General features: G+C 42.5%; 1 protein-coding gene across 1 annotated transcript in view; it reads left to right on the forward strand.

Annotated features, from left to right (window-relative positions):
* Positions 1-26,815, forward strand: part of WDR64 (WD repeat domain 64) — a 1,979,698-nt gene that overhangs the window by 1,230,969 nt on the left and 721,914 nt on the right. The window contains exon 19 of the mRNA XM_069607651.1: positions 10,862-10,886. Within this exon, the coding sequence (XP_069463752.1) occupies positions 10,862-10,886 (25 nt within the window). The remainder of the gene's footprint in view (positions 1-10,861; positions 10,887-26,815) is intronic.

The raw sequence follows: 26,815 nt of genomic DNA on the forward strand, positions 1-26,815 counted from the left end.
TGGCCTGACCATGGACGGTGTCTGTGCTTGGTAGACAGTTTAAAACTGCATTTTCCACCAATCTAGGGTGTTTCAAGTTGAAAATATAGCCTTAAAGAGGTTATATTATTAAGTGATCTGGCAACTTTTTATAGGATTGTAAGGCCTATTTTTGACTCAGTTGTCTGCTGACAGTCGCGCGGCCCGCAGATGGCTCCTCTGACGGACCCACCCATTATTTTTCCTCATTCTCAATCTGGTTATCCAGCAGAGAGCATCTGGAGTGACACTTGCTTTGCAGACCACTTTTATTTGCACCATTGCCTTCACTCATTGCCAGCCCTCCTTCTCAGGGGCCAGCACCACCACCACCACCACAACAACCTGGAGGGCCAGGAGAGGGTAACAGGCACAGAGATACAGATGAGGACCAAGAGGAAAATGAAGATGAGGTAGAAGAAGTCCCTATCTCCAGCATCTGAGTGAGTCCTGGGTGTGGCGGTTTTTCACCACCGTTGGGGGTGTACCAAAGGCTTGGGCAGCCAAGGTGAGATGCACTGAATACTACTCAGTGATGGAAAACCTGGGCTGTACTCCTATGGGACCACCTCCATGCACCGACACACCAAATCCAACCACCTGGCTGCTCTGAGAAAGACAATACCCTTTTCAGGAAAAAGTAGGTTGATGGCCTCTAGCCCATCTTCTTCAACTTCTGCCACCACAAAGAATACTCCTGTGGGGCAGAGGATCCCAGCGGCCTCCCCGCAGGCCATACATACAGAACACTGTTGACCCTTCCCTTTCATGGGTCACAGTACTGTGTATGTACTGCGATGCACCAATCTGCAGGGGGGAACAGTTTCATACTGATTTCGAGGCTGTGGCCAAGGAGCACAAGAAACAGTGCCCCCCACCTTAAATTTAAGGCCCGCCCAACATCTTCCTCTGTCCACATGCCACTCCATCTTTGTGGTTGGTGCCCTTTCTACCTTAGTCCCCTCTCTCCCCTCCCTCATTTTACCTTGCCTCTCCTGAAAAAAGATTGAAAAAGCCACCAAAATACAAAATGAAAAAAGCACAAAAATAAACGGTACCTTTAGGAGCCATCTTTCTCAGTTAAAAAATAGACTTGGGAAAAAAGAAATCACAGGTCCCTTTGCAGTCGGCATGGTCTGCGGACACCAGGAACATTCCAAGCGTGGGGTGAGGGACGGAAAATTATTTTAAATGTTTTTGTGCAAAAATAGTGGTTTTTAAAATAACTTTTTTGTCTTTTTAACTTTTTTTTATATTTTATTGATTATTTCATTTTATGTAGTAAACTAACAAAGATTCTACAAAACGTAATTATTTTTTGCAGCTTTCACAAAAAGTACTTCACATTTTTTGTCTATATTTCATTTTAAAGAATACTTGAATCTATGTTCTATTTGTGAACAGAAACTGCTTCAATGCATTTTGAAGGTTTTCGAGAAAAATATGATTGCCTACACCAGTGAGATGTACTCCATCTTTTAGAAAAATGTTGGCAATATCAAATTTATTATTTTCATTATGGAGAGATGTCATCCCAACATCCCGCAAAAAGGAACATACAACTTTGTTCACATTGTGCCTTGCTTTTTCAATTTGTGGACAGAATACATTTGAACACATCCACATTTGTCTCTGAGCTATTCGGGAAAAAAATATTTTCGAATGGGGAAACAGCTATCAGCTTCCCAAATGTGTCCTTCATTGCAAACTGCAATGATATCCCGGTAACATAGCCCAAACTGTTGCCTCCACAGGACACTACAATGTTGTCTGGATGCTTACAGTGAACCATATTCTTACAAAACTGGAGGTATTCCGCTTACTTCATTTCTCGAACTCCATACCATGAAACCTGAAATGTATCAAATCCAAGATTTTCAGAGAATCCACTGTGCTCACAATACACCTTCAAAAAATGGATCCACGAGTCTCCCACCATCCAGACAATCTGCTTCCTTAAAGCCATAGCCATCTTCACTGCACACAACAAAGATAGCTCTTGCTACTCAGTCTTCTTGCACACCACACAGCACACCCAGGAAACCTCATTGATTGATCCCACAATGTCCGCGGGCACCACGACTGTCCTCTGACTCTGCAGTCCCTTTTCCATGCAAGGCATCCCCAAAAGAACTCTATGTGTCAACAAGCAACAAAACGACTAAAGAGCTGAGAAAAATGTATCTCCAACACAGCTGGATTGAAAAAGAAATTTACTTTGTGTCTAAATTGCAGAGTAGTTCTAAAATGAAACCTTAATGTAGAACAAAGTTTAGTCAATGGAGCAATTGGTACAGTTGTTGGCCTCCAAACATATCCACATGACAACAACGTTCAGTCTGCAAAATTCACTTTGACAAACTTGCAGAAGTTAAAAAAAAATGGCTGTACAATAGCATGTTTCCTTTTTTCAAAGACACATACATACGCAGAGAACAATTATCTCTGTATCTTGCATATGCTGTCACTATTCAGATCGCAAGGTCTAAGCCTAGATCATGCATTGATTGATATTGGCAGCACAGTCTTTAAACAAGGTCTAAGTTACGTAGCACTTTCACATCTCTGTACACTCAATGGTCTATTCCTAGTTAAATTTGATGCAAACAAAGTCAACGCTGACATTCCTTGCATACTAGAATACAACAGGCTACATGCACTATAGACCCCCATCTAGATATGTACCCTGTATCTCAAAAAAGAAAACCTTTAAAAGAAAACAAATACAAACAGAACCTATAAGATCTCCCAACAATACCGCTAAAGAAACAGTGACCAACTGCTTTTCCATCAAAAAATAAAACCACAAAAGTGTCTACTACAAACTCAATTGTTTGTCCATCAGAAAACAAAGAGACAAATATCTCTTCTCCCAAAAAATGTGCAGGCCCGTTAAACAGTGCAGAGACACAACTCTTTGCTATGCAAATCTAACAATCAATCTCTTCTCTTTCAATTGCCACCAATTTGTTCACAACACTTACTTAATCGGCTTGGACCAGTTGTGTTTGCAAATACTCGCCCTTCATAGAAATGCCACAAATAATCCTTACAGCACTTACAGTGTGTCGGGTATAAGGCAGGAATTGGACTACTGTGCATGTGTGAGACCATAAAAGAAATCTGCCTAATATACCATTGGCCTACCCCTAGTGGGCGACCATGTATCAGTTTTAGACAACACTAGACAATCTCCTAGGGGGGTGTGGATCACTATGCCCCCCCTGCTTTCGTATCTCAGGACCTATGTGCACTGTGTTACTCCTAGATTACTCCTAACAACATACTCCTATCTTACTCCAAAGGACACCTTAACATAAGACACAAAGAAAACACATGAATCGATTCAAACAATAGAAACACTTTTATTCATACATAACAATGCATGATGCAAACACTACTAAAACTATGCAAATCTCGAATTTGCACCTTTTATGCTTCTGGTGCAAATCTACCATGCAATAACTATAAGCCTTACAAGCTTCTAATGCAATCTATCTAATTGCAATACCATTCCTCTCCATTCCACACCATACTTCACTCTCTCTCTCTAAGACAATCCCTGTCTGATTTCCCCTTCTCCAAACCCAAAGTTTTTTATGAGTGTCTGCCCTAATCAATCAGTTTAGGCCATAAACCATACTTCCCATTTGAGCTTCCCATGGTCTCATCTCGAATGTGTCCCATCTCTCCCCTCTCCAATCCCTTTGCCAAGTCTGGTCACTCGAACTGCCTCAAGCCTCTGCCAAGCTCTCGATCTCTCCCAAGTGTCCTCTCTCAAAGTCAAAATCGTCTCTCCTATGCCACCGCCAAACATCTCTCTCCCATCTTAGAGTCAGCTCCCTCGATCTTCGAACTGCATCTCCAACATCCCATAGAGCAGACCAGCAGAGCAGCAACTACTTCAAACCTCCATCTCCAACAACTAGAAACTCCCTCAAGCCTCACCTCTCATTATACTGTTCAATGACGTACACATATCCATGGTTACATTAAGCATTCCTTTGTTTCTCTGTGTGTCAGCATTCTATATTTCAGCCCTGCCTAAATGTCCGTGTTGCATGTACTTTCACTCCGTGTTCTGGTCAATCACTGCGTGTTCTGCCATTGTGACATTTGCCATCATATCTACTAGCATATCTCCTTCTGTCTGCGAAGCATCCTACCATCTATTTCTCCATTCACTATCCATGAATTTCCTCTCTCCTCAGAGAACAGGCCATTTCTCCTCTCCATGCAAAAGCACTCCCTGCTGCCTGGTCCCCACCTTTTCTCTCTCTGCAAAGCACACAGCCAGCCTTGCTGATAAGCCTCCTTCGCCTTCCCCACTCAGACAAGGTTCATGTTATCTTTGCCTGCCAAGCAAATGTTTCCGAATACTTTTACACTAGCTCATAACAACTTCGCACTGCACTCCGCGGCGCTTCTCTGTGTCTGCATTCAGAATGGCTTTATGCTGCCATAGGCCTTATTCTTTCTATAGTGCTTACTCTCTCATTCACACAAACCCAAGCGCTACATAATGTAAACTCATTGCATGTTCTAAGTGCACAAATGCGTACATAATACATAACAACATATCTACATGTGTCTCTACAAATATACCAAGCCTCATTCTATAAGCAATTTGCAAATGGCCACATATATGTGGCAGAATAATGTGGATAGTCTAATGATGTCACCACTTCAATACTAATCAGAACTAAACAGGATGCAATGATGGGTAATGAGTCCATAACAATAATGATTCCATAATGATAACAACCCAGGCTTTTCCATACTATCAGGTTTTACACAGGAATTATAAAATGTACCATAAACACACAAGAACATCCTCAAAAATTCCACATGTACTTACTATAAGTCCTGGAAACCAAAAACATCCATATCAATACAATCTTCCAGATTTCATACATGTGGAAACATACATGCACTCTCTGCAACCATGTTTCACAAGAGCACATCCCTAATGAATGATTTGTATATGTACCAATACCAAATTGTGAATCCATTCAATTTTACCAGCTTATGCCAATTTTTGCAATTCAGACAATCGTTCCAGAATACAAATAATATCACATAGCCAACATGTTATACTAATGCTCTATGCAGATTGTGCTAAAAATAACTGAAAACTCACTAGCTTTACACACAGCCAAGCATCTCTTGTAAGTAAGCCTTCACAACAGTAGGAATAATATACCTATCGCACCTCTGGGCAGAGAGCACAGAGTAGAGGCTATCTCTCACAGTATGCACGTAGATTAGGGGAGATTCCGGAGGCAATGCTAGCATATAGCAGAAAAAAGGTACATACCAAGTTGTTAGTTGAAATAGGTATTCACAGGAACTGCAGGAGCAGAAGCAGACTGTAAACAAAGAGACAGACAAAAAGCAAAGACAAGCAAGTACACCGGGCCACAACGATTGATCAGAAATAAGGGTGTACTGGAATATGTTAAGGGGTCACCAGGGATTAAGGAAAGCCCTTGGGATAGGTACCAGCAGATTACTCTTAACAACAGTCATACAGCAGCATCATGACTTGGGCATGCCGAGGAAACTGTTGTACTCAGTGAAAGGGTAAAACTGAAGACCATATACTGAGGCAGGTACGACTTCAACAGACTAGGCGAAAGGCAACAGAAGTCTTTCCCTTATCTGATCTGAACGGAGACCAACCCAGGGTCACACTGTAAAACAGATTCAAGGCAGCGGAGTGCGGCAGAGCCATCAGGCGGGAGCCCAGAGGAGTAGGGCAAAAGGCAGCAGCAGACTGGAGAGGGAGCTGCAAGCATCAACCGCAACAGGATTCAAAGGCCAAAATAGGATTTCCAAGAAAGGTCGAAAACTGGTAACAGGAGCACTAGAACAAACTCTTAGTGGAAGCAGTTGACTGACAACTGCTTCTGTTCAAAGTGAGCTTATAAAGACCCTCCCAGCCAGGAGGCCAGCAGGGTGGAGCTGATAGCAGACTCTGGCATCTGTGTTCAATTAAGCCCAGCCCTGGCTTCTGTAGCCTGCAGCAGTGGCTTCTAATTAAGGGCTCTCCAGCTCTCTGCAGCCTAGCCTGCAGTAGCTTGGAACAGGTGAATGCACTCAGGTCCTCTGCAGCTCTTAGTAGCTTGCTGCAAACAAATATATTGAGTATGCTTCCTCCAACCCTCTGCCTTTTGGACAGCATACATGTCCCAGAATGCATCTGCTGGTTTAACCCAAAAGCCAGAATGGAACATGCAATTAGATTGGTCCCAAACTGCAGCGGTAAAACAAGTAAATAAATGCAGAGGCAGTTTGTTGGTTTTAACTTTGCAAGTGAGTCTCTGAATGTGTGCATTTAGCGGTGCTGGGTGGCAGATGGGTAGGATTGTGACAGTACCACACTAGTGCCACCACCACTTCAGGGCACTATGCAGCATAGGTAAAAAAAAGAAGTGGTTGGTTTGAATGTAACAACACCTCTGTTATTACAAAACATAGGTTACCAGCAAATCTATCAAATGCCTACTTAATATTCCTTCAACCCAAATTTACCCACTAAACTGTAGCACAATGGACAGTTAGAATACGCCAACAGGTATCTAACTACATCTATACTACTGCGATAGTACTTTTAAAACTCAATCTAGTTAGAATACGCCAACAGATATCTAACTACTTTAAAAATATCCTTCATTCCAATACACTTCAAATACGCCATCACAATTCTTGTTACTTCAAAACATCTTCTAAAACCTAATGTAGTTGGAATGTTGGAATACACAAACAGGTATCTAACTACATTAAATATTCCGTTGATGACAACACACTTCAAACAAACATACTATCACACTTAAACTGGCATAATTGTAATACATTTTTAAAAATCCTCTATGGATTTTTTCCCAGTGACCCAATGTTTATTTAATGTCAGTACAACAATGTATCATACACTCATGTTGTACCAAACATAGTACATAGAATGTACTGTTTATGAGGGTCAAAAAAGTAAATATATATATAGCATCGTATGCAGTTAAACCTTTTAAACTATTCTGCTTAACAAATTATACTGTTTTTTTTCCACAGAAAAAGAACCAAAGAGTCCAGCTTCATTACTGTATGAAACTAAGTAACTATACCAAGTATGAACAAATACTTAATCTATAAGCACTATCCTCAATTGTACTACAATCATAAATACCATATACATTTCAATTGTATCATTCCACCATATTACAAACACTTTATACTCCCACTACATTACCTATAATTACTATACACATATTACTACTGTGGTGGCTGTGGCCAGAATCTTGGGGGCATGGCCTATGGCCATGCCCCCATGAATCTGGCGACTGGCCCCAACTACCACTATAGAATTAAACTATCTAACAAGTACGTACAATACACCCTCAAATAACAAAACTCGCCCTGAACCACCTACAATTGAAATAATTTCCGCAGACAGCTAGATTTACTGTGGACTCAGCAGCATCTGCAACCCCTTTTTTCACCTATAAAACAGCTCCATCTCATCTCTATTCCACTTCCCTACCCTTTCCACGCCCTTGTTCAGCCATCAAATAATCCCAAATGTGTTTTACAAACTGTTCATTCACAGAGCTGTCCGCGGACTACCGCGCTATCCACGGACAACCGCGCTATCCACGGACACCAGTTGCTGTCCGCGGATCCAACCTGGTGGCCATTTCAAAATATATGATGCACCACACACTTTCCACTATCCAATCAGTGGATACCGGATATCCCTAATTTCTTTTACCTACATTTTGGCTGTTTTTAAAAAAACTACAAGATGGATTTACACCAAATTCACAAAGCTGCAGCTCCTGCCGCAAATTTGGTGAAAATCCATCTGGAGGTTTGGGCTGTAGGCATGAGCAAACATTTGTTTCCATTGGGTCTATGAGGGTTGCACACATTTTGGGACCCCCTATAACTTTGACCGCCCTTGACGAAACCGCACCAAACTTTGTAAAATCATTCTGAGGGGGCCATATACTCATTTGCAAAGTATGGTGAGAATTCATCCGGGTGGGCAAAATTATAAGACAACCAAAAAGTGCTCTTTCTAGGAGTTGAGCAACTTCACCATTAGTACAGACCCACTACTGAAAGCCCTGTAATGTAGAGAGAGAGATACATTTTTAAACATATATATAGGCATTAAACCTATGGATTATTGTGTAACCTGCTTGCTTTTATCGCCTGATAACTGCTTGCAATGTCCATAGGAATTCATTGTAAATGCTTTCTGCAAAGCATAATTTGCAGGCAGCATTTAAATGTTTTCTAAAAATGAAAAATTCAACATGAACAGTAAAAACAAATTACCCTGGTTTTCCTCTTCACTTTAAAACTCTGAATTGTAAATGTTTACAATTGCAAGCGGGTGACGCAACAGCACGTAAGTACTAATGTTGGTGGTCTCCTGTATACAATTACCTTTTTGGTTTACAAAATGACCCACTTTTTAGCATGCACTTTGAATAGAGTTTGTTGGGGGCCTTCCTTTGTTCTCTTGTAAATTTACTTTGAAAGTACTGCAATTTTATATGAAAATTGCCAAAACCCCTTGCATTGTTGAAAAAACAAGATGAGGGGTTTTCATTTCTGAGAATCAGAATTTCTTCCAACCAACATAGTAGATATATGAAACCTGTTTGTGAGAAAATGGCAACCCCTTATCCATTGAATATTTAAAAAAACTAATGGACGGATTTATCCCAGACCAGCAAAAAGCACATATGCAATGCTTTGTGCCAAATAAATTCATCAGTTTTCAAGCTATGCCTCTTCAAACACAGCATCTTTTTTGCTACAGGAAAATGAATGGTACCAAGCCCAAAACAGGATTTTCTTTTTGTTGTTCTTACTAACGTTTCCTCTTTTAATGAATTTACCCCAAAATGTCAGAGGAGGTTGAGACAAAAATATTTTTGTGGTGAATTTCATCCAAACCCAACTAACAAGCCAAACGTTATTAGCAGTAGAATTTTGGGAAACATCTATGTTTACAGCAGTGGGGTGGTTTGGTGTTTTTGGCCATTTACCTGTGTTTGAACGATGCAAATATATTTTATAAAAACCTTGTGTGGACATTTTATTTTGGTATAACAGCGCAATTGTTATTTGGTTGCTTCCATACTGGTTCACACATCCCTGGAGAATATTGCCTGCCATCTGCCCATGCTACCCTAAGAGGTGAAGAAGCTCTTAAATTCATTTGGGTGCCTGTTTCACCTTTATGGCTGGATCTCTGTTTTGTGGTGTGGAGAATAAAGTCATGTTCTGCACCAGTAAATCGATACTTACAACAGGCATCCCATGGATGAAGAAGACCTGTATATCCAAGCAGACTTTTCCATGGATAGTCCACATGCCTGGAATTCTCTCCCCACCTCGTTAATTCTGGCATCATCTCTTATCATTTTATAGTATGAGCTGAAAATGCTTCTAATCCTAACGCCATACCTTTAGTTATGGTTTTCTGGTGAGCATGGGCTTTTGAGAGGTGGACTGCGGGGGTGGAGGGGGTGATGATTGTCTCCCATGTTACTGTTGCTGAAGCTGTATCGTGTTTTATTTGCTCAAGCAAATATCCACAACTAAATAAATAATGCATATATTCATTACAGTATTAGCATAGTTAAATCTTATTAGTGTCAGAAAATGGTCTTAGTACAGCTTCATTTTAGAGGACCATGTGGATGTTTGAAGTAGCCGCTTCGAAATCTCCATGCACTGTTTAAGCAGTTAGTAGAAGAATAAGTCTCTAGTAAAACTGCTGGTACAGGGTTTTAGCGTCTGTGATCATTTAAATATTTGAACTAGCTGATGATGTCAGAAGCTGTGGAACTAGACTATAGTGGGCATCCCCACTAGAATACCTTTGAATTTACGTCCAAAATGAAATCTAGAGACATGCTATTTAGCTGATTATCAGCCTGGAAGGACAATCAGGATGCTCGGAACGTGGGCTGTATTGTCTGGTACAAGCCCGCGTACCGAGCATCCAGAGTGTTGCTAGACAGCGTGCTCTTCCCTTCCCCGTTCCTACCTTTCCCAACCCCACCTCCACCTCTTAGTATCACCCGTGTAGTTTCCTACGTGGGTACTAACAGTATGTTTCTCGGCCCGACATTGCGTTATGGTTTCCTGAGTCTATTTATAAAACATTGATGACTGTAACGTCATCAACATTGAAAACAGACTCAGGGAACCACAATGCAGAGTTGGGCCACACAGCAAGGTAAGTTTCTTTTTTCTAATTTAAATACACATCATTAGCACCCGCCTAGGCAACTACACAGGTGCTAATGACGATATGCCCCTCGGCTAACAGCTTCCCTCGGGTCCTTAATTTGGGTGGTGGCCATTACTGACGGGGTCGGCCCGCTGTCTCGGGGCATATTGCCCCAATAGCAACCACGTCTTCCATGCTTGACCAGATATACTTGCAAATCAAATAACATTGATATTACATGGCAAGAGAATTTTAGGAAACGAGCACCAATATTTTGTAATGCATCAAAACTCGATTAGTAAATCTTTTCCTTACTCTCAAGCAGAAATAGCTAAAACTACAAGCAAGCAAATGTGTTTTGCGTAAAGAAAATGGACTGTGCTTAAATACTGTAGAAAATCCTTTTAATTATACCGTCAACAAAAGTGCAAAGGTCTATGTTTAGAAGTATGTAGTTCTTTTCATTGCACTATTTCATCTTGCCGACTTCTTTACTCATTGGCCTTTTAGGAATACTACTTTTGTTCCATACTCTTTTAAAATATGTACGGTTCTACATTTTATAGTGTTAACTGTACGTTCATCTTTTTACAGGAAGAAGATACTGGTAACGCAGGAGGTGAGTTTGATTCATGCTACATCTTTAAAGTGCTCCTTCTTGATTTTAGGTGAGGTGGGAAGCAGCACTCAGAAACATGCAACACCACTCACGCTTAATAACAAGTGCATGATTATAAAGTATAACCCTTGCAAGGGGCATTAGCATATTGACAGGACAATCTCTGGGCCGTCATAGCCCACAGATTGTCCAGCAAACTACTGCCACGGAGTGTACATGCACCTATTTTAATTTTAATAACAAAGTCGGGTTATAATAGCTTTATAGAACTGTAGCTTGCGCTGTACTTAAGCTTTGTAGACATAGCCGGGGGGCCTACCAGGAGTTATGAGCCCTGTAGACTGAGTTAAAGGCCCAAGCGCAGCCAGGGCATTTTATGAGGCATATATGTCCATAACTCTGAGATCAGCCCTTTGTCAGAGTCTATGAAGCTATTATATCCCACTGACATGTTGGTTAGGGGACGGGGTAAAAAAACAAGTGAAATCTGCCTGGAGTGGTTATAGAGACTTGGCTCGTTCCCAGCAATCACATACAAACTTCTGCGAGGTATGGCTCAGCAAAGTAAAGTTGATGATCCGGGATGCTTAGAGGGAGGGGCTTTTTTTCGGTGTTGATTGTTATGCTGTAGCTAGGATTTATTGACAGGCTGGGCCGGCACAGAACATATCCGGTCTATGGCAAGGATTCCCATAAACTAAAGGGGATACATGTTTTTATTTTGCCGTCTTTGATTGTGAGAAAGAATATATGTTGCAGACTATAAAAGTACCATTACGTATGTTGGGAGGGTAGGTTATCTTCATTGCATTGATGATATTAACGGATGTTAATACTACCCGACTAAGGGTCTTATTACAGCTACGGCAGTAATGTTAAAATGGGCCTGTTTTAACGGCCCACTGTTACAGGCCTTTTCAATAAAAATACAGCCTGCTGTAAATAACTGCAGATCATGAAGTGCAATATCCTCTGAAAAATCTGTCAATGTTTCCCTCACTACAGAGACAGTGGTAAAAATTGTAAAATGCCCCCCAAAGCTTTTTCATTGTGTGACATGCTCAGAAGGGAAATGCAAGTGCAACCCTTCAGTACAGCAAAACCTTTTTACATGAGGACATTTTAAGGGTGAGTAAGTGGTAATCAGTGATGCCAAGCTTGTCACATCTATCTACCTAAAGGATAAAAGGGTCAGAATGTATTATTTAGCATTAATAAAAAATTGTGCAATCTAGGTATGACCTGTAACTGTACATGATCCTATTTCATCCCCAAACTGAGGGTGAATATGGGCTGTTTTTTTTCCTTTGAAGGAAGTGGATTCACTGAAATAACGCCAATAATACACATCATCTGTTAACGTCCGTAGTAGTTTGATGATCAAAAACCAATGTTTTAAATGGTGCCCGGAGAAGATGAAGTACCTAGGGATATGACTTACAAGAGACATCAATGAAAAGATGGATTTCAACTTAATATGGACAATAAGATCGCAGCAGAATTTGAAAGATGGGACGCTCTAAAACTGTCTCTGGGCAGCAAAGTGAGTGCCATTAAGATGACACCGTTGCCAGCAAAGAGATCAATGATGATACAGCTTAATGGTGTGATGCAATCTTTTATATGGGAAAAGAAGATAATGAGGTTGAAGTTATGGAAATTACAACTAGGAAATTATATGGGAGGTCTAAATATAGCAAATTTTGAAAGATACTAACAAGCTTTTATGTCCAGAACTTTCTACCTTTTATTACCAAGAGGCTGGATGATTGGGCCGTTTCTGAGGCAAATATGGTAGGTCCACTAAATGCTTCGACAGTATTGTCAACCACCAACAAAGACTGGGAAGGTAAATCGACGCTAACTGATTTCCTGAGTACAACCTGGAGTTACATCGCAATGGCACTAGACATGAAGCCAGACCAAATGATCTCATCCTCGATATGACTGAACCAGGACTGAAATCTTTGCACTGGCTCCCAGTGGCTGCGAGGATTAAGTTCAAAACCCTCTGCAATGTCCACAAGCCCTTCTGGGGCCTAGGGCCTCAATACCCTCAATTCTCTCTTCCTAAATATCTTCCTTCTCAAGCTCTTCGCTCATCCACCTCCAACTCCCTCAGGGTCAGTCGCTTCTCTAAGCAACGAGTTGGTGGTAGATCTCTGTCTTCGTCTGGGGCTTCCCTCTGGAACATCCTCCCTGCCTCACTGAAACTTGAGGCGAACCGTCTCCGGTTCCAGAAGCACCTCAAAACCTTCCACTTTGCTTCTGCTTTCTCCACTCCTCTCCCCTGCTGAACTCCTGGCTGAAACTGCACTGGTAAACTGCCCACCCTCTGATCTCGGGTCCAGGTCCCCTCCACTGCCAGTTGCACACCTGCACTGCCTCCCTGGCAATCCCCGCACTTCTGTATCCCTACAGTCCCCCACCAGCACTTGACACCTGATGTCTGCACTTACCCTTGCACTTGCCACCAGCTAGCCGTACTTGATTTGATTTGATTTGTTTATTTGTAATGTGTCGATAGCCAGCGGGCATCAGGGCGCAGAGAGACAGATTCAAGTTAGGCCATAGGTGTAAGATCAGCGGGGAGATGGCACATTATTTAAAAAGATAAGTCTTCATATTTTTTCTGAAGATTAGCAGATTTGGCTCTGCCCTCATGGAAGCTGGGAGGTTGTTCCACTGCTGAGCAGCACGAGTCGGGAAAGATTTCCCTGCGCCAGTCGCTCGAGATGCCTGAGGTATCTGCAGCTTGCTTTGTGTTTGAGATCTCAGAGCCCGGCTAGGGATATATCTGATGAATTTGGCTCTGAGATAGGATGGGGCCACTCCATATAGACACCTGTGAACCAGAGTCATGGACTTAAAAAGGATTCTGTCTTCTACTCTGAGCCAATGGAGAGATCTTCTGGCCTCTGTCACGTGGCTTCTTTTATCGATCTCTTTTATGATCCGAACTGCATTATTCTCCATTATCTGGCATTTGTTTATGCACTTTTTAGAAGCTCCCAGTAGTAATGAGTTGCCATAATCAAGGCGTGCCAAGTTTTATTTTTTAGTAGCCTAATATAGTAGGAGTTATTTTTATGGAGATAATTGGTTTGGGATTCAGATCCCAGGGACGCCTCCAGCATCATCCTGAGTGTTTTCACATGGGGGACCACCTTGATGCTTGAGTCTTTGATCGTGAATTCTTCAAACTCTCTACCAAGCTTGCCCCTTGCTTGACTGGAGCCGAAAATCATTAGTTCGTTTTTTTTACAGTTCAAACACATCCAATTGTCTTCCATCCATCCATCTGTCTATCAAGTTGTATACGGTTGTGATCTTTTCCTTATCTATTTGATACTCTCCTTCCAACTCTATCACTAGCTGTGTATCATCGTCGTAGTTGGTAAAGTGGACGCCGATGGATTCTAACAATACACAGAGATATTTCATGAATAGATTGAAGAGGAGGGGAGAGATGCTGGCTCCCTGCGGTACACCTGCACCTATGGGGGAGGGTGTTGAAAACTTCTCCTCCCAGTGAACTCTAGCTACACGGTCTGTGAGAAAAGATGTTAGCCATGCCAGGGCTGCCTTAGAGCACCCCGCTGTGTTCTCCAGAACTTGTTGTAAAAGTGTATGGTCGACGAGGTCAAAAGCAGCACTTAGATCTAAAAGCATTAAGATCCCTGATTTGCCCTTGTCTATTATGGAGAGCTATTTGCAGGTCCAGCATAGCGGTTTCTGTGCTGTGACCCGCACAAAAACCCGACTGTTGTTCATGCAGAATGTTGTTGGCTTCCACATGTGCCTGCAATTGTCCTGTAGCAATTTTGTCCATAATTTTCAGTACAAAATTGGTATTAATGATAGGGCGCATATTGGTGGGATCTTTAGGATCCAGGCCTGTTTTTTTTAACAGCGGTGTGATGGTCACCTTTTTTATAGCTTTGGCGATCTTACCATCAAGGAAAGATGTGTTAATTATCTTGGATAGCACTGGTGCGAACAGTTCTTTGTGTTCAACAATGATTTTAGGGGGGGATTAGGTTTTCTGCGCAAGAGGATGGTTTCACCTTGGCCAGCACTTTCACCATTTCAGCCTCTGAAGTTGGATGAAAATTAAAGTTATCTAGTTCATATGGCTGTAAATTAGCCGCCATCGATGGGAGTTATTCTTTGGACGTTCCTCTGGCCAGGATGATGGCTTCTCTCGCTTTTTGGGTTTTATTTTCAAAAGCTTTTTTTACATTTTCACAGTCTTCCTCTGTAGGCGTGTATGGGGGAGACATGGATTTAGGTTTTTCGTAAGATTTAAGAATATCAAAAAGTTTGCTGGCTGCATTTGGTGCGGCCTCAATCTGCTTATTATAGTATTCCGCCTTAGCAGTTATGATGCAGTGTCTATACTTGACATTCGCCTGATTCCATTGCTCCTTTGAGTTAGGAGTAAGATCTTTTCGCCATATTCTTTCTAATCACCGTTTCTCAATCTTGAGATCCCGGAGTGTACTATTAAACCAGCTTTGATGATTACTGGTTTTCCTGACCATTTTAGATTTGAGGGGGCGTATTGGTTAACCATCTCTGAGATACTTCTATTATTGTTTTATTTATTCTATTTTCCCATGTACTGCACTCTCCCCAGCCCCCTCCCACCCCACACTTTGCCCCTTCCCCCTTCCACCTGCATTTGTGTGAACCGAATGACACTTGGCCTAGTAGGATTGTTGTCTCTGTCTTCCCTCTGCCCCCCCTTGCCGAGTCATGCCTTGAAACACTTGTGTATATGCACGTTATAAATGCCATATCATGTCATATCATAACCCTGCAATCTTAATTAAGAAAAAAACTATAGTTTGGCCAAACTGGTTTCTGGCCGGCGTAAGAATGCTTGATGACCTGTTTGAGGCAGGGAAGTGGCGTTCATTCAAAGAACTGAAGGAAATGTTTGATTTGAAAGAATGCATATATGGAGAATATCGTAAATTGCGAAAAGCAGTAAACATGGAAACACCTGCGTCTACAGATTTGACAGACATTGTTAAAGTTATAGGCGGACAAGAGCATATGGCATCTAAAATGTATTGCCTTCTAAGCAAAAAATCAAGATGGAATGAAAAGAGCATGTCATCCTGTCCGTCCAGTCTGCAGGACGAAATGACACAACAATGCTGGGACGCACTACGTCGAAACGTTCTGAGAATGTCCCTGAATATAGGAGAAATGGCACGACAAGTAAAATTGTTGAACAGAGTATTTTGGACACTGGTTCGGATGCACAGACTAGGCTTAAGTTCTACAGAATCTTGTTGGAGTTGCGGTCTTGCCCAGGGTTCTATATATCATATGTTCTGGGAATGCCATAAAGTGAGGGCATTTTGGAAGAGAATAACTGAAGTGATGAACAGAGTTCTGAGAGAAGAGAGAGAAATTAATTTTGAAACATTAATTATGGGAGAGGACGCAGATTTAGAGGATTTACAATAGCACTAAGTGACTTTGATTTTGAAAGGTGCACTAGTTGCAAAAAGAATGATTCTACGGCACTGGAAATTGGACACTGTCCCAACCAAGGAAATGTGGTTGGAGGAAATGTTCTCACTATGTAGAATTTAAAGAGTAGTGATGATATTACAGCAAAAGGAGAAGTCTTTTGAGAGAATTTGGAGGGTTTCATGAAATGTTTGCTGGATTAAGCTGGTAAAGTCGAATGTGACACTGGATAATGGTGGCACATTGACTGATCTGCAAGAAGTTGAAAAGGCTATGGGGAGGAGTCACCCTCGAACAAGAGAACAAGAAAATGAAGAAAAGGAAAAGCAAGACAAAGAAAAACACGAGGACAACGAATCTGTATCTAGAGAAGATGATTTCAGGCACAGATATTCAAGAACAGATGAGACTTACTAGAAGTACAGACCGATCGCAACATCAAGTTCAACTACTCCTTCACCCTCTATGCTTTCCACTTCCAGCAGTAGTAGAAGAGGAAACTAATAGCAAACAAATTCAGAATTACAGCATTTCAAGATACAATAAAGTATCTCCAAGCACTTCCTCTAGTGACCGTATTGATTCTTTGTTGAGTCGATCTAGTTCAAATAGCCACTTAGAAAGCGGAAGAGCATATTCTAGCAGGCGAGAAAAAGAAGAAGCATCAGGCTTTAAAAAGCTCTATGAATAGATCATAGCAGAACATGAAAAATTGAAAACACAGTTGCACGATACAAACACGGAATTAAGAGAAATAAAGTTACAATTGGAAAAAGCAACACAGAGACAAGAAAGGTTTGCAGACAGGTCATTATTAAAAATGGAAAAAAGGGAAAGAAGTGCACTGGGAAGACGATTATCAGAAATGGAAGAAGAGCTTAAAATGTTACCAGATTTGATAGCTGACAACCAGAGACTTAAAGATGAGAATGGGGCCTTGATCAGGGTTATAAGTAAACTTTCAAAATGAGAGGTTTCAGCAGGAACAACTGATTGAATTGCACAGATATGCTATTTTCAGTGGACCGTATCACAGCAGTCACTGGACCTTGGTGAAGATTCCTTGGCGACTGTCATTCTCAGATATCCTGCCAAATCACCCTCTTACCCATGTTTTTAAATTTTCTTTATCAAGATCAATGTTTTATGTAAAGATGCAGGCACCAAGAAGATAAAATGACTGAGAAACTTGTTTACAGCGTATGAAGAAAGTGTTCATGGCCACAGACGCCTCAAATATTTAACCTGCAAGCCTTAATTGTACATAGTATGTAAACACGTTTGCATCAGAGAAAAGCTTTCAGTGATAATAGAAGATTGTCATTCAAGGCAGATAATTTCTGTGCCACAGCTTTCCAATGTTTTCTTGCTCCAATCTCCCTTTGTCACCTTATCCATTTGGAATCACATTTTTCTACTAAGTGTTCATTCACAAGATATTTTATTTCCTGAAAAAAGCTTTCAACGTTCGTTTGGTAAAACATCCAGTCATTTGGTAGCCTAGCTATTTTAGGAGTCTTTTTTGCATTTTGGGTCACTTTGTTTTGTAAAACAATGTGTGGTATAAGATATTTGAACATAATCTTCACATTCATTTGAACAGGTACTGATATCCTGTGTTAATAGAAACATACATTTCTCCAGCATTGGATCTTTCATAGATTCAGATGCTTGAATATTCCCCGTCGTCAGACTGGGAATCCTCAGTGATTTAAATAATATTAACATTTTTTAACTATATCCATTATTACCATAGAAATATGAGTGTAAATATCCGATTATGGTCTATGAGCCATCCACTTGTGTAGTCCCCATACCTCACTTTGGTCCTTTATGGCCCTAACCAATGAGGTGGCAGGGTTTAAGCTCCGCCCCAGGCAGCCATCTTCAGATTTTTCACCGCAGTCTAACAGACAGAGGGAATCCTCCAGCTCTCTGACCTTTTTGTATATTTTTTTCCTGTTAGTTACATTTGTTTTACACAAATTATACCTTTTTGAGATCTACTGTTCAAGAGCTTTCTGCTCTGTGTTTCTGGGCTCAGAAACACTTTATTTCATCAGAAAATCGTCGAGTGAAATCCTCTTCAGAACATGGCTGAACTTCCAACTGCCAAGAAGCCTTCCCTATTCAGGGACTGCACAAGGTACATGAAGGATCCTCATGATCAATGCATCTACTGTTTATATCCTCATGATATAAATAAATGTGACATTTGCAGGACTTTTTCCAACAATACCCTGCAGGATAGACATGAAAGTCTTCTCCTCCATTTAGAATCCAAAGGTCTATCCTCTGATGAAGAATCTGCCAAGAAGCTCCTGTACATTCTTCTAAACCATCTGAGAGACAAACTTTCTAAGAGAAGGGCCTCTTCATTGGAAAGGAGTGTCTCACCTTCTCACAAAAGTAAAAAGGAGGTGGATATACCCCCTTTGAAATCTGGGGATCACAAAAAAAGGCATCCTGAAGAAAAGACCACCTCCAAAGGTAAGGATGCGTTTTCAAAAAACCCAGGGGGCGGGGGGGCAATCGTCAACGGATAAGCCGTCTACGAGCGGTCATGGTAATAGAGGTCCATCGACAACCAAGCCTTCGACGAAACCCGTAGCATCCACAACGACGACACTTCAAACCTCGTCATCGACAACCAAATCCTTGTCTTCGAAATCAGCCTCCACGAAACTTTAGTTGACGAAGGAGTCCCATCACTTGTCCACGAATTTCTCGTCCCGTCAATGGATAAACACACTCACCCGTCTACGAAGTCATCGTCCATGAAGATGCAGTCGACAAAGTCATCATCATCCACAAAACCACTGTCGACGAAGTCATCATCGTCCACAAAACCACCGTCCACGAAGCCCACATCGGTGCCGTCGATGACAAAGTCAACTCCCACAGAGAAACCAAAACAGGCGCTGCAGACGGTTACACCATCCAATAAAAAAAGAGTGCTCCCTTTATCAGATGAGCCAATAGGAGCACAACTTTCTCCTTTGGGAGAGATGTCAGAACTCCCAGACATCATTCTTCAGGAGGATTTTTCAGACACAGAATTTGGTGGCGGGCAACCTTGCCTCATACCCAAGGAACATAGTCCTCCCTGGCAGACAACTGTGGAGGAACCTGTCGATTCCTATGATCCAGTCATCATAGAATCGATGCAAAGGATCATCGAAGAATTCAACAGACGTCAAGTGGAAAAGAATAAGTCATCCATGCCAAAAGAGGTAACAAACACCTCCTCGGCACATTTCACCGCGGCATAGCACACCTAGACAGTCTCCTTCCAGGAACAGGCCACATAACACGGACACATTCACCTAAGCCTCCTAGCAGATCCAGGAGCAGGAATGCTCAGTGCTTCACCGACAAGGGTCCCATCTGCTAGATTATTACCTAGGCCAAGGTCACCTGTTCAAGATCCTACTATTGTGCCTTCAACCCCATCAGTCTCAGACTGGCAAGAGGATCCTTTCCGAGAATTTTCTGACCCAGAGGAAGGGGAGATTACTCGTGAATCTGACACTCAGAGCGAATGGGATGATTACATCATTGAAAAACCCTGTAAGAAAGACTCTCCAGGAGATTCTTCACCACCAGACGATTTGGTATCTTTCCATACAATTATTGGTAAAGCTGCAGACTTGTTCAAGCTTCAAGTCACATCTGAAGAGAAAAAGTCAGTGCTTTATGAGCACAGGGATAAACACAGAAGGACTGTCACAACCATTCTTCTTCTTGATACCATATGGGAATCAGGGTCAAATATATTGGCTACTCCTTTATCTACGCCCGCTCTGGTTTCAAGACCAGAAAAGAAATACAATGCTCCTGACAGGGTGCCACTTTGTCTAAGGGGACACACCAAGCCAGATTCTGTCATCACGGTGGCAGCGAGAAAGAAGTTGGCCAATCCTGCATCGCCCTTATCAGCACCTCCTGACAAGGTCGTAAGTTAGAGGCCATGGCCAGGAAGGTATCCTCGTCAGCCTCTCTTACCATCAGAGCGGCACTAGCCATGACAGTGTGTTTTGACCATGACCTATGGTTGCGTATGTCTAAACTAACCAGACATTTACCAGCCGATCTCCAGGAAGAAGCCAGATCAATCATAGCAGATGGGAAAGCTACCTCAGATGATATGATTGATGCAGCAGTGGACGTGGCGGAATCAGGTTTCAGACAAATGGCTCACGGAACGGTACTGAGGAGACAAGCCTGGATGAAGGCTACAAATTTCAGACCAGAGGTCCAAGCTCAAATATTGGACATGCCCTTTGATGGGCAAGACTTATTTGGCAAAAAGACTGATGACCACCTCAAAGGAATTAAGACGGACACAGCTCGAGCCATCAGTTCCCTTAAAGAAAAGGACAAAGACTGCCGATCTTTTAGTTCCTTTAGAGGCTCATCCTCCAAATTCAGAAGGCTTCAATCGCCCCTCCGATGGCCAGAAAACACAGGGAAACACTTACCAGGACAACAGATACCACCAAACCTCTAACAGGTACTCACAGAGAGGAAGGCGTGGCTCTACCCAGGGCAAGACCCAGGGCAAGCAAAATTCACAAATCATACCTTTCCCCTCAACGTCACAACCCGGTGGGGGGAAGAGTAAGCCGATTTCTCCATCGTTGGCAGTCAATAACATCGGACAAGTGGGTGTTGCAGGTGATCCGAAAGGGTCACACTATAGAATTTCTAGATCAACCTCCATCCCTTGCTGCCACACCTTGCAAGGTACATATTTTAATACATGCCTTGTCCGAGATTGAAAAACTGCTCCTAAAAGCAGCCATCGAACCAGTCCAAGAGGTTTTTACTCCCATTTCTTCCTGATCAAGAAGAAAAACGGTCAGTGGAGACCGATTCTGGATCTAAGAGTGCTCAACAAGTTCATCAAGCGTATCAAATTCAAGATGATATCCCTGCAAAGTGTCTTACCTTGGCTAAGCCAACACAACTTCCTGCCCACTCTAGATTTGGAAGACACTTACTTCCACATCCCCATTCATCCTGCCCAGAGACAGTTCCTCGGGTTCTCAATAGGGGGTTACACTTCCAATTCCGTGTTCTCCCGTTCGGCCTAAAGTCAGATCCAAGAGTGTTTACCAAATGCCTTGCACCGGTAGCGGCAAAACTCAGAAGGACAGGAACAGAAGTCTTCCCATATTTGGATGACTGGTTGATAAGGGCAAGCTCATACAAACTTGCACACTTGGCAGTTTCGAGGACAATAAAACTCTTAAAAGGGTTAGGTTTCTCCATCAATGAAACTAAATCCTGCCCAGTGCATAGCAAACCAGTTCTCTTCCTGGGTGCGGACCTCAACACCTGCATCCCCAGGGTAAAACCCTTGGCGGATAGATTAACCGCTATCCTCCACTTGACCTCATGGTTCTTCGACAGAACGGCAACCACGGTATGCTCTTACAAATCTCTCCTGGGCATGACGTCCTCATGTATATTCCTCATACCAAATTGCAGGCTTCACATGAGACCAATCCAGGAGGCCCTGGACCACCAATGGAAACAGGCACTCGGCTCGTGGGCGGATACAGTCCAACTACTGCAGACATTACTCAAAGCACTTCGATGGTGGAACTCACCTCAAAACCTGTCAAAGGGAATGCGCTTGCAGGCACCAACATCTATCCTTCTCAGGACAGATGCATCTCTTTCTGACTGGGGGGCCCATCTAGAGGACCTTCAAACCAAGGGCACTTGGTCCTCTCAAGAATTCCAACTGTACATCAATGTCTTAGAACTCAGAGCAATACGGTGGGTGCTGAAAGCCTTACCATCCAGACATACAAAGCGAACTCCATGCATTACACAAACAAACAAGGAGGTACCAAGTCAGAAATCCTGTCACAAGAAGCTCAACTCCTATGGGCATGGGCACTGTACCACAGTACAAATCAAAGCGGAACATCTCCCTAGAGCGGACAACGTCCTAGCGGACAAACTAAGCAGAGAGTTCATGACTTCTCACGAGTGGGAACTAGACGAGAAAGAAGTCCAACGAATATTTTCCAAATGGGGTCATCCGCAGATCGACCTGTTCACCAAGAAAGCCAACAAGAAATGCCATGAATTTGCCTCCAGGTACATGGAACATCGGTCAGTAGGAGATGCGTTCTCGGTGGATTGGACAGGGAAATTCCTTTATGCCTTTCCCCATCCCTCTAATTTCTAGAGTGCTATGCAGCCCGAAAGAACACAATTGTTCAATGATCCTGATAGCTCTGGATTGGGCATGGCAGATCTGGTACTCAACTCTACAACACCTCTCCCGTTGGCTCCCGATTCACCTCAAAGCTCATCAGGAGCTTTTGACACAGCAGAACCGCAGGGTCCTACACCACGATCCAGGGAGCCTATCTCTCAAAGTCTGGTTCCTGAGCAGCGTAAATTGATGAATCTAGATTTACCTGCAGATTGCTGGGATATTATCAAGGCATCTAGAGCTCCTTCAACTCGAATTACTTATACCCGAAAATTGGTTTGTTTCTCCAAGTGGTGCGAAACATCTTCGGTGAACCCTCTCACAGCATCAGTCGAGCAAGTGCTACCCTACTTACTGCACTTGGCCAAAGCAGGATTCTCTATATCCTCTATCAAGGTTCATCTATCGGCCATAGCGGCATATGCAACGAACCCAGATAAACAGTCATTGCTCACTCTACCAGCTGTTGAAATCTTCTTGAAAGGGCTTATGCGTACTTTCCCTCCTACGCCTACATCAGTGCCCTCATGGAGCCTAAAAACAGTACTGACGGCTCTAATGGAACCACCCTACGAACCTATTCATGGATGCGACATGAAATTCTTATCGTGGAAAACAGCTTTCTTGGTAACCATCACATCTGCCAGGAGGATCAGTGAGTTACAAGCTTTATCATCAGAACCTTCTTTGACCTTGTTCCACAAAGACCGAGTCATTCTGAGAACACATCCAAAATTCCTTCCCAAAGTTTTGTCGGAAATGACTCTCACGGAGCGCATTGTTATCATGCATGGCAGGCAAATAACCTCTGGACCTGTTACACGGTCTTCACACAGAACTGGTTGTGCCCATAGAACTGCTAAGCCTTTCTATTCTAAATGGAGGTTGTTTGACATTTTGCCTGGAATACGACGTTTGCATTATTCACGTCATTAAATTCATGTGATTAGAGATTGTCACGTGTGTTTCTGCATTACGTTTATAAGCAGCGTGTGGATGTCGCTCGCTGCTTCTGATTGAACAAACATGGCGTCTTGTAGCTGAAACTTTGATCTGCGTCCTCGCAAATCTTCAGCAACTTCTTTGGCTTTTCCTCCTGTGTGTTATCTCCACACGCGAACTCCTGTAGCTGCATTCCAAGAAGACACGGCAGCTTTCCCTGTTCGCATGTATCTTTCTACACGCTATCATCTGTGGCCGTAGAAGACCAACCTATGGCTTTTTTCCTGTAAACGCGAACTCTGGAACTTCTGACTGCGTGTACTTTTGTCACGTGTAAATCCACACGCGGTTCCTGAACTAAGTTTGTCGCGTGTAAAACCACATGCGAGTTCCTGTACTCTTAATGTGCGGCTTTCCTGGCTTTGTAGAAGTTTGTCACGTGTAAATCCACACGTGGTTCCTGAACTTTTAACGTGTGGCTTTCCTGGCTGCGTGCACTGTTACTGCATGTAAAACCAAACGCGGTCACTGAACTTCTAACGTGCTGCTTCCTGGCTGTCTGTACTATTGCACGTGTAATTCCACATGCAAGTTGTGCTACGCTTTTGATTTGAATACTGGCACCTGTGATGAAACAACAGGTGGACTTCTACTACCTATTTTTTGTTCTACCTGGGAAAAGAAGTACTGCCGACAACTGTTAATTACAAGGTGATTGTGCACAGTACTTTGGACGCTATCCTGTGGTGCACCGACCCGGTATCTAGCGTGATCCTCGTGCCGTTCGTGATAAGTTCTCTCTTACTGTCCTCCCTACTTTCTTACAGAATTACACATTTGATGCAGAAAGATCTCTGCACTCTTTAGATGTGGTGAGAGTACTAAAGTTTTATCTACAAAGAACTAAGGAGTTTCACTCATCCAACAAATTGTTCATTGCTTTCTTCGGACGCACTAAAGGTCAACATATTTCAAAACAAAGTTTGACACACTGGGTCTCTCAATGTATCACCCACTGTCATCAATCCAAAGGCGACCCCCTCATCAGACCTCCTTCGGGCACACTCCACCAGAGGGAGAGCAGTTTCAGTAGCTTTTCACACAGGGGTAGCTTTGAAGGACATTTGCAGAGCCCTACCTGGAGCACTCTGTGCACCTTCGCCAAGCACTACTGCTTGACAGAAGATACCAACAAAGAATCTGCAGTTGTCCAAGCAGTGCTCCGCCATCTATTTATATAAGATAGGATCAGCCTTCTTCCTGCCTTTCCCTGGATATGTAACCTTGGTGTTGCTGTATGGCAAAGGCTCGCAGAAGTTTTCTGCATATCTATGTATATGTGATGTGGGCAAGTTTTAACTGCTTGGTATTCTATTCAAGCATCTGAATCTATGAAATATCCAATGCTGGAGAAGTCTTAGTTACTTACCTGTAACTGTATTTCTCCAGCATTGGTATCTTTTATAGTTTCACATGCGCCCACCCGCCTCCCCTAGAGGCTGCTCCTACCCTCAGCATCAATCATACTTTAGTCTCTACAGTTCAAAATCTGAAGATGGCTGCCTGGGGCGGAGCTTAAACCCTGCCACCTCATTGGTTAGGGCCATAAAGGACCAAAGTGCGGAGGAGGGACTACACAAGTGGATGGCTCATAGACCATAATGGGCTATTTATACTCATATTTCTATGGAAAAAATGGATATATTTTTTAAAAAATGTGATATTATTTAAATCACTGAGGATTCCCAGTCTGACGGTAGGGAATATTCAAGCATCTGAATCTATGAAAGATACCGATGCTGGAGAAATACAGTTACAGGTAAGTAACTAAGACGTACACCTCATTGTATACTATTTGCAAATCACCACTTGGCATGCTTAAGTATCTGCACACTGCAAATGTCTGTTGCTGTAGCTTAAGCTATTTCAGAAATGTATGTTTTAACAATGTTTACTAGTTTTATGGTATGAAAACCTAGATTCTGTAAATTCTATGGAGCCGTGCTTCGTAGACAAAACATGTGTTCTATTATTTTCTCTTTCCGTTCATCGATTAATGTGCACCCTTGCAAAACATGCACACCTATCTGCTTCATAACATTTCATATAATGAGTGCTGTCTGAATATTTTCCATAGCCAAAATAATATCACTGTAATTTTAAATCCTAATCCCTTCTGTTCACGTATGATTAAATTCACGGGTATTGCAGAAAAAAAATAAAAAAACGATATCTGCATGGGGAAAGACTGCTTGTAAAATGTTTGATGCTGATATTGCACCCACACCAATGGCCAGTTTTCTCAATAATCTACCTCATTCACACCCTGGTTTCCCAAACATTTATTGAAACAGAGCTCTCAAATCATGATGTTTTTAGAGCTTGTCATTTTAAATGTGTGTTCTAATTAGAAACATATCAATCCAAGTACCAAAATGTAATTCTGAAGTGAGCCTAAAAGTGAGGCCTGGCTAATTATTTTGGGACAATTTGAGATCCTGCCTTGTGAGTCGCATTACAATAATGGCTTAAGCACACCCCAGAAGAGCCTTCAGGACAGCTGCCACTTACGTGTAGCAGGGATTTGATTGTTTAAAAAGGGAACAAAAAGAAGATGTTTGCGTTGCAAAGAGGGAGGAGAACAGCAGATGGAAGAGCTAAGAGCGTGAAGACAGTAAAGTGGGACAGAAACTAGAAGGGCTAAGGGCGAGTATGTTCATCCTGAATTCCTATAAAAATCATTGCAGGCTCCACCTACTTCCTTCTGCATTAGATAGAATGGTAGGGTAAGAGTGAGCTAAAAGATGGAGCATAGCATCGAGGCGGGTAGCTGTCAGTCATTCGCACAAGGGAATAAGTGGATATTTAACAGGAAGAGAGATCAAAATCAGTGTGAACAAGAAGGGGAGCAGTCTCCTCCATCACCACTGCTCTGCAACGCAAACATGAACGTGGGGAGTGGCTCTGCAAGCTTCAGTCCTGCAGGAGAACTTCACCAGTTCACATCAGCCTCGGGAACCCTGCATGATCCATCAGAAAAAACACGAGATTCCTGAATACCTTAAATTCTATTGACACAGAGAGGTCTGCATGGTAATACAAACAGAATCATAAGTGCTGGTATCAAGGGCGTGGTGGCCTGCTGCCTGAGGCAGAAGGAGCAGGTTGGGCCCTGGGGAAGTAGAGGCTGACATTGCCCCTCATGCCACTGTGGTTCCACCACTCTATATTAGAAACTTTCAGCGTTCGCACATGCCCATCAAGA

This window comes from Ambystoma mexicanum, chromosome 4q (genome assembly GCF_040938575.1).
Source record: "Ambystoma mexicanum isolate Mex_15411 chromosome 4q, UKY_AmexF1_1, whole genome shotgun sequence".
NCBI lineage: Eukaryota > Metazoa > Chordata > Amphibia > Caudata > Ambystomatidae > Ambystoma > Ambystoma mexicanum.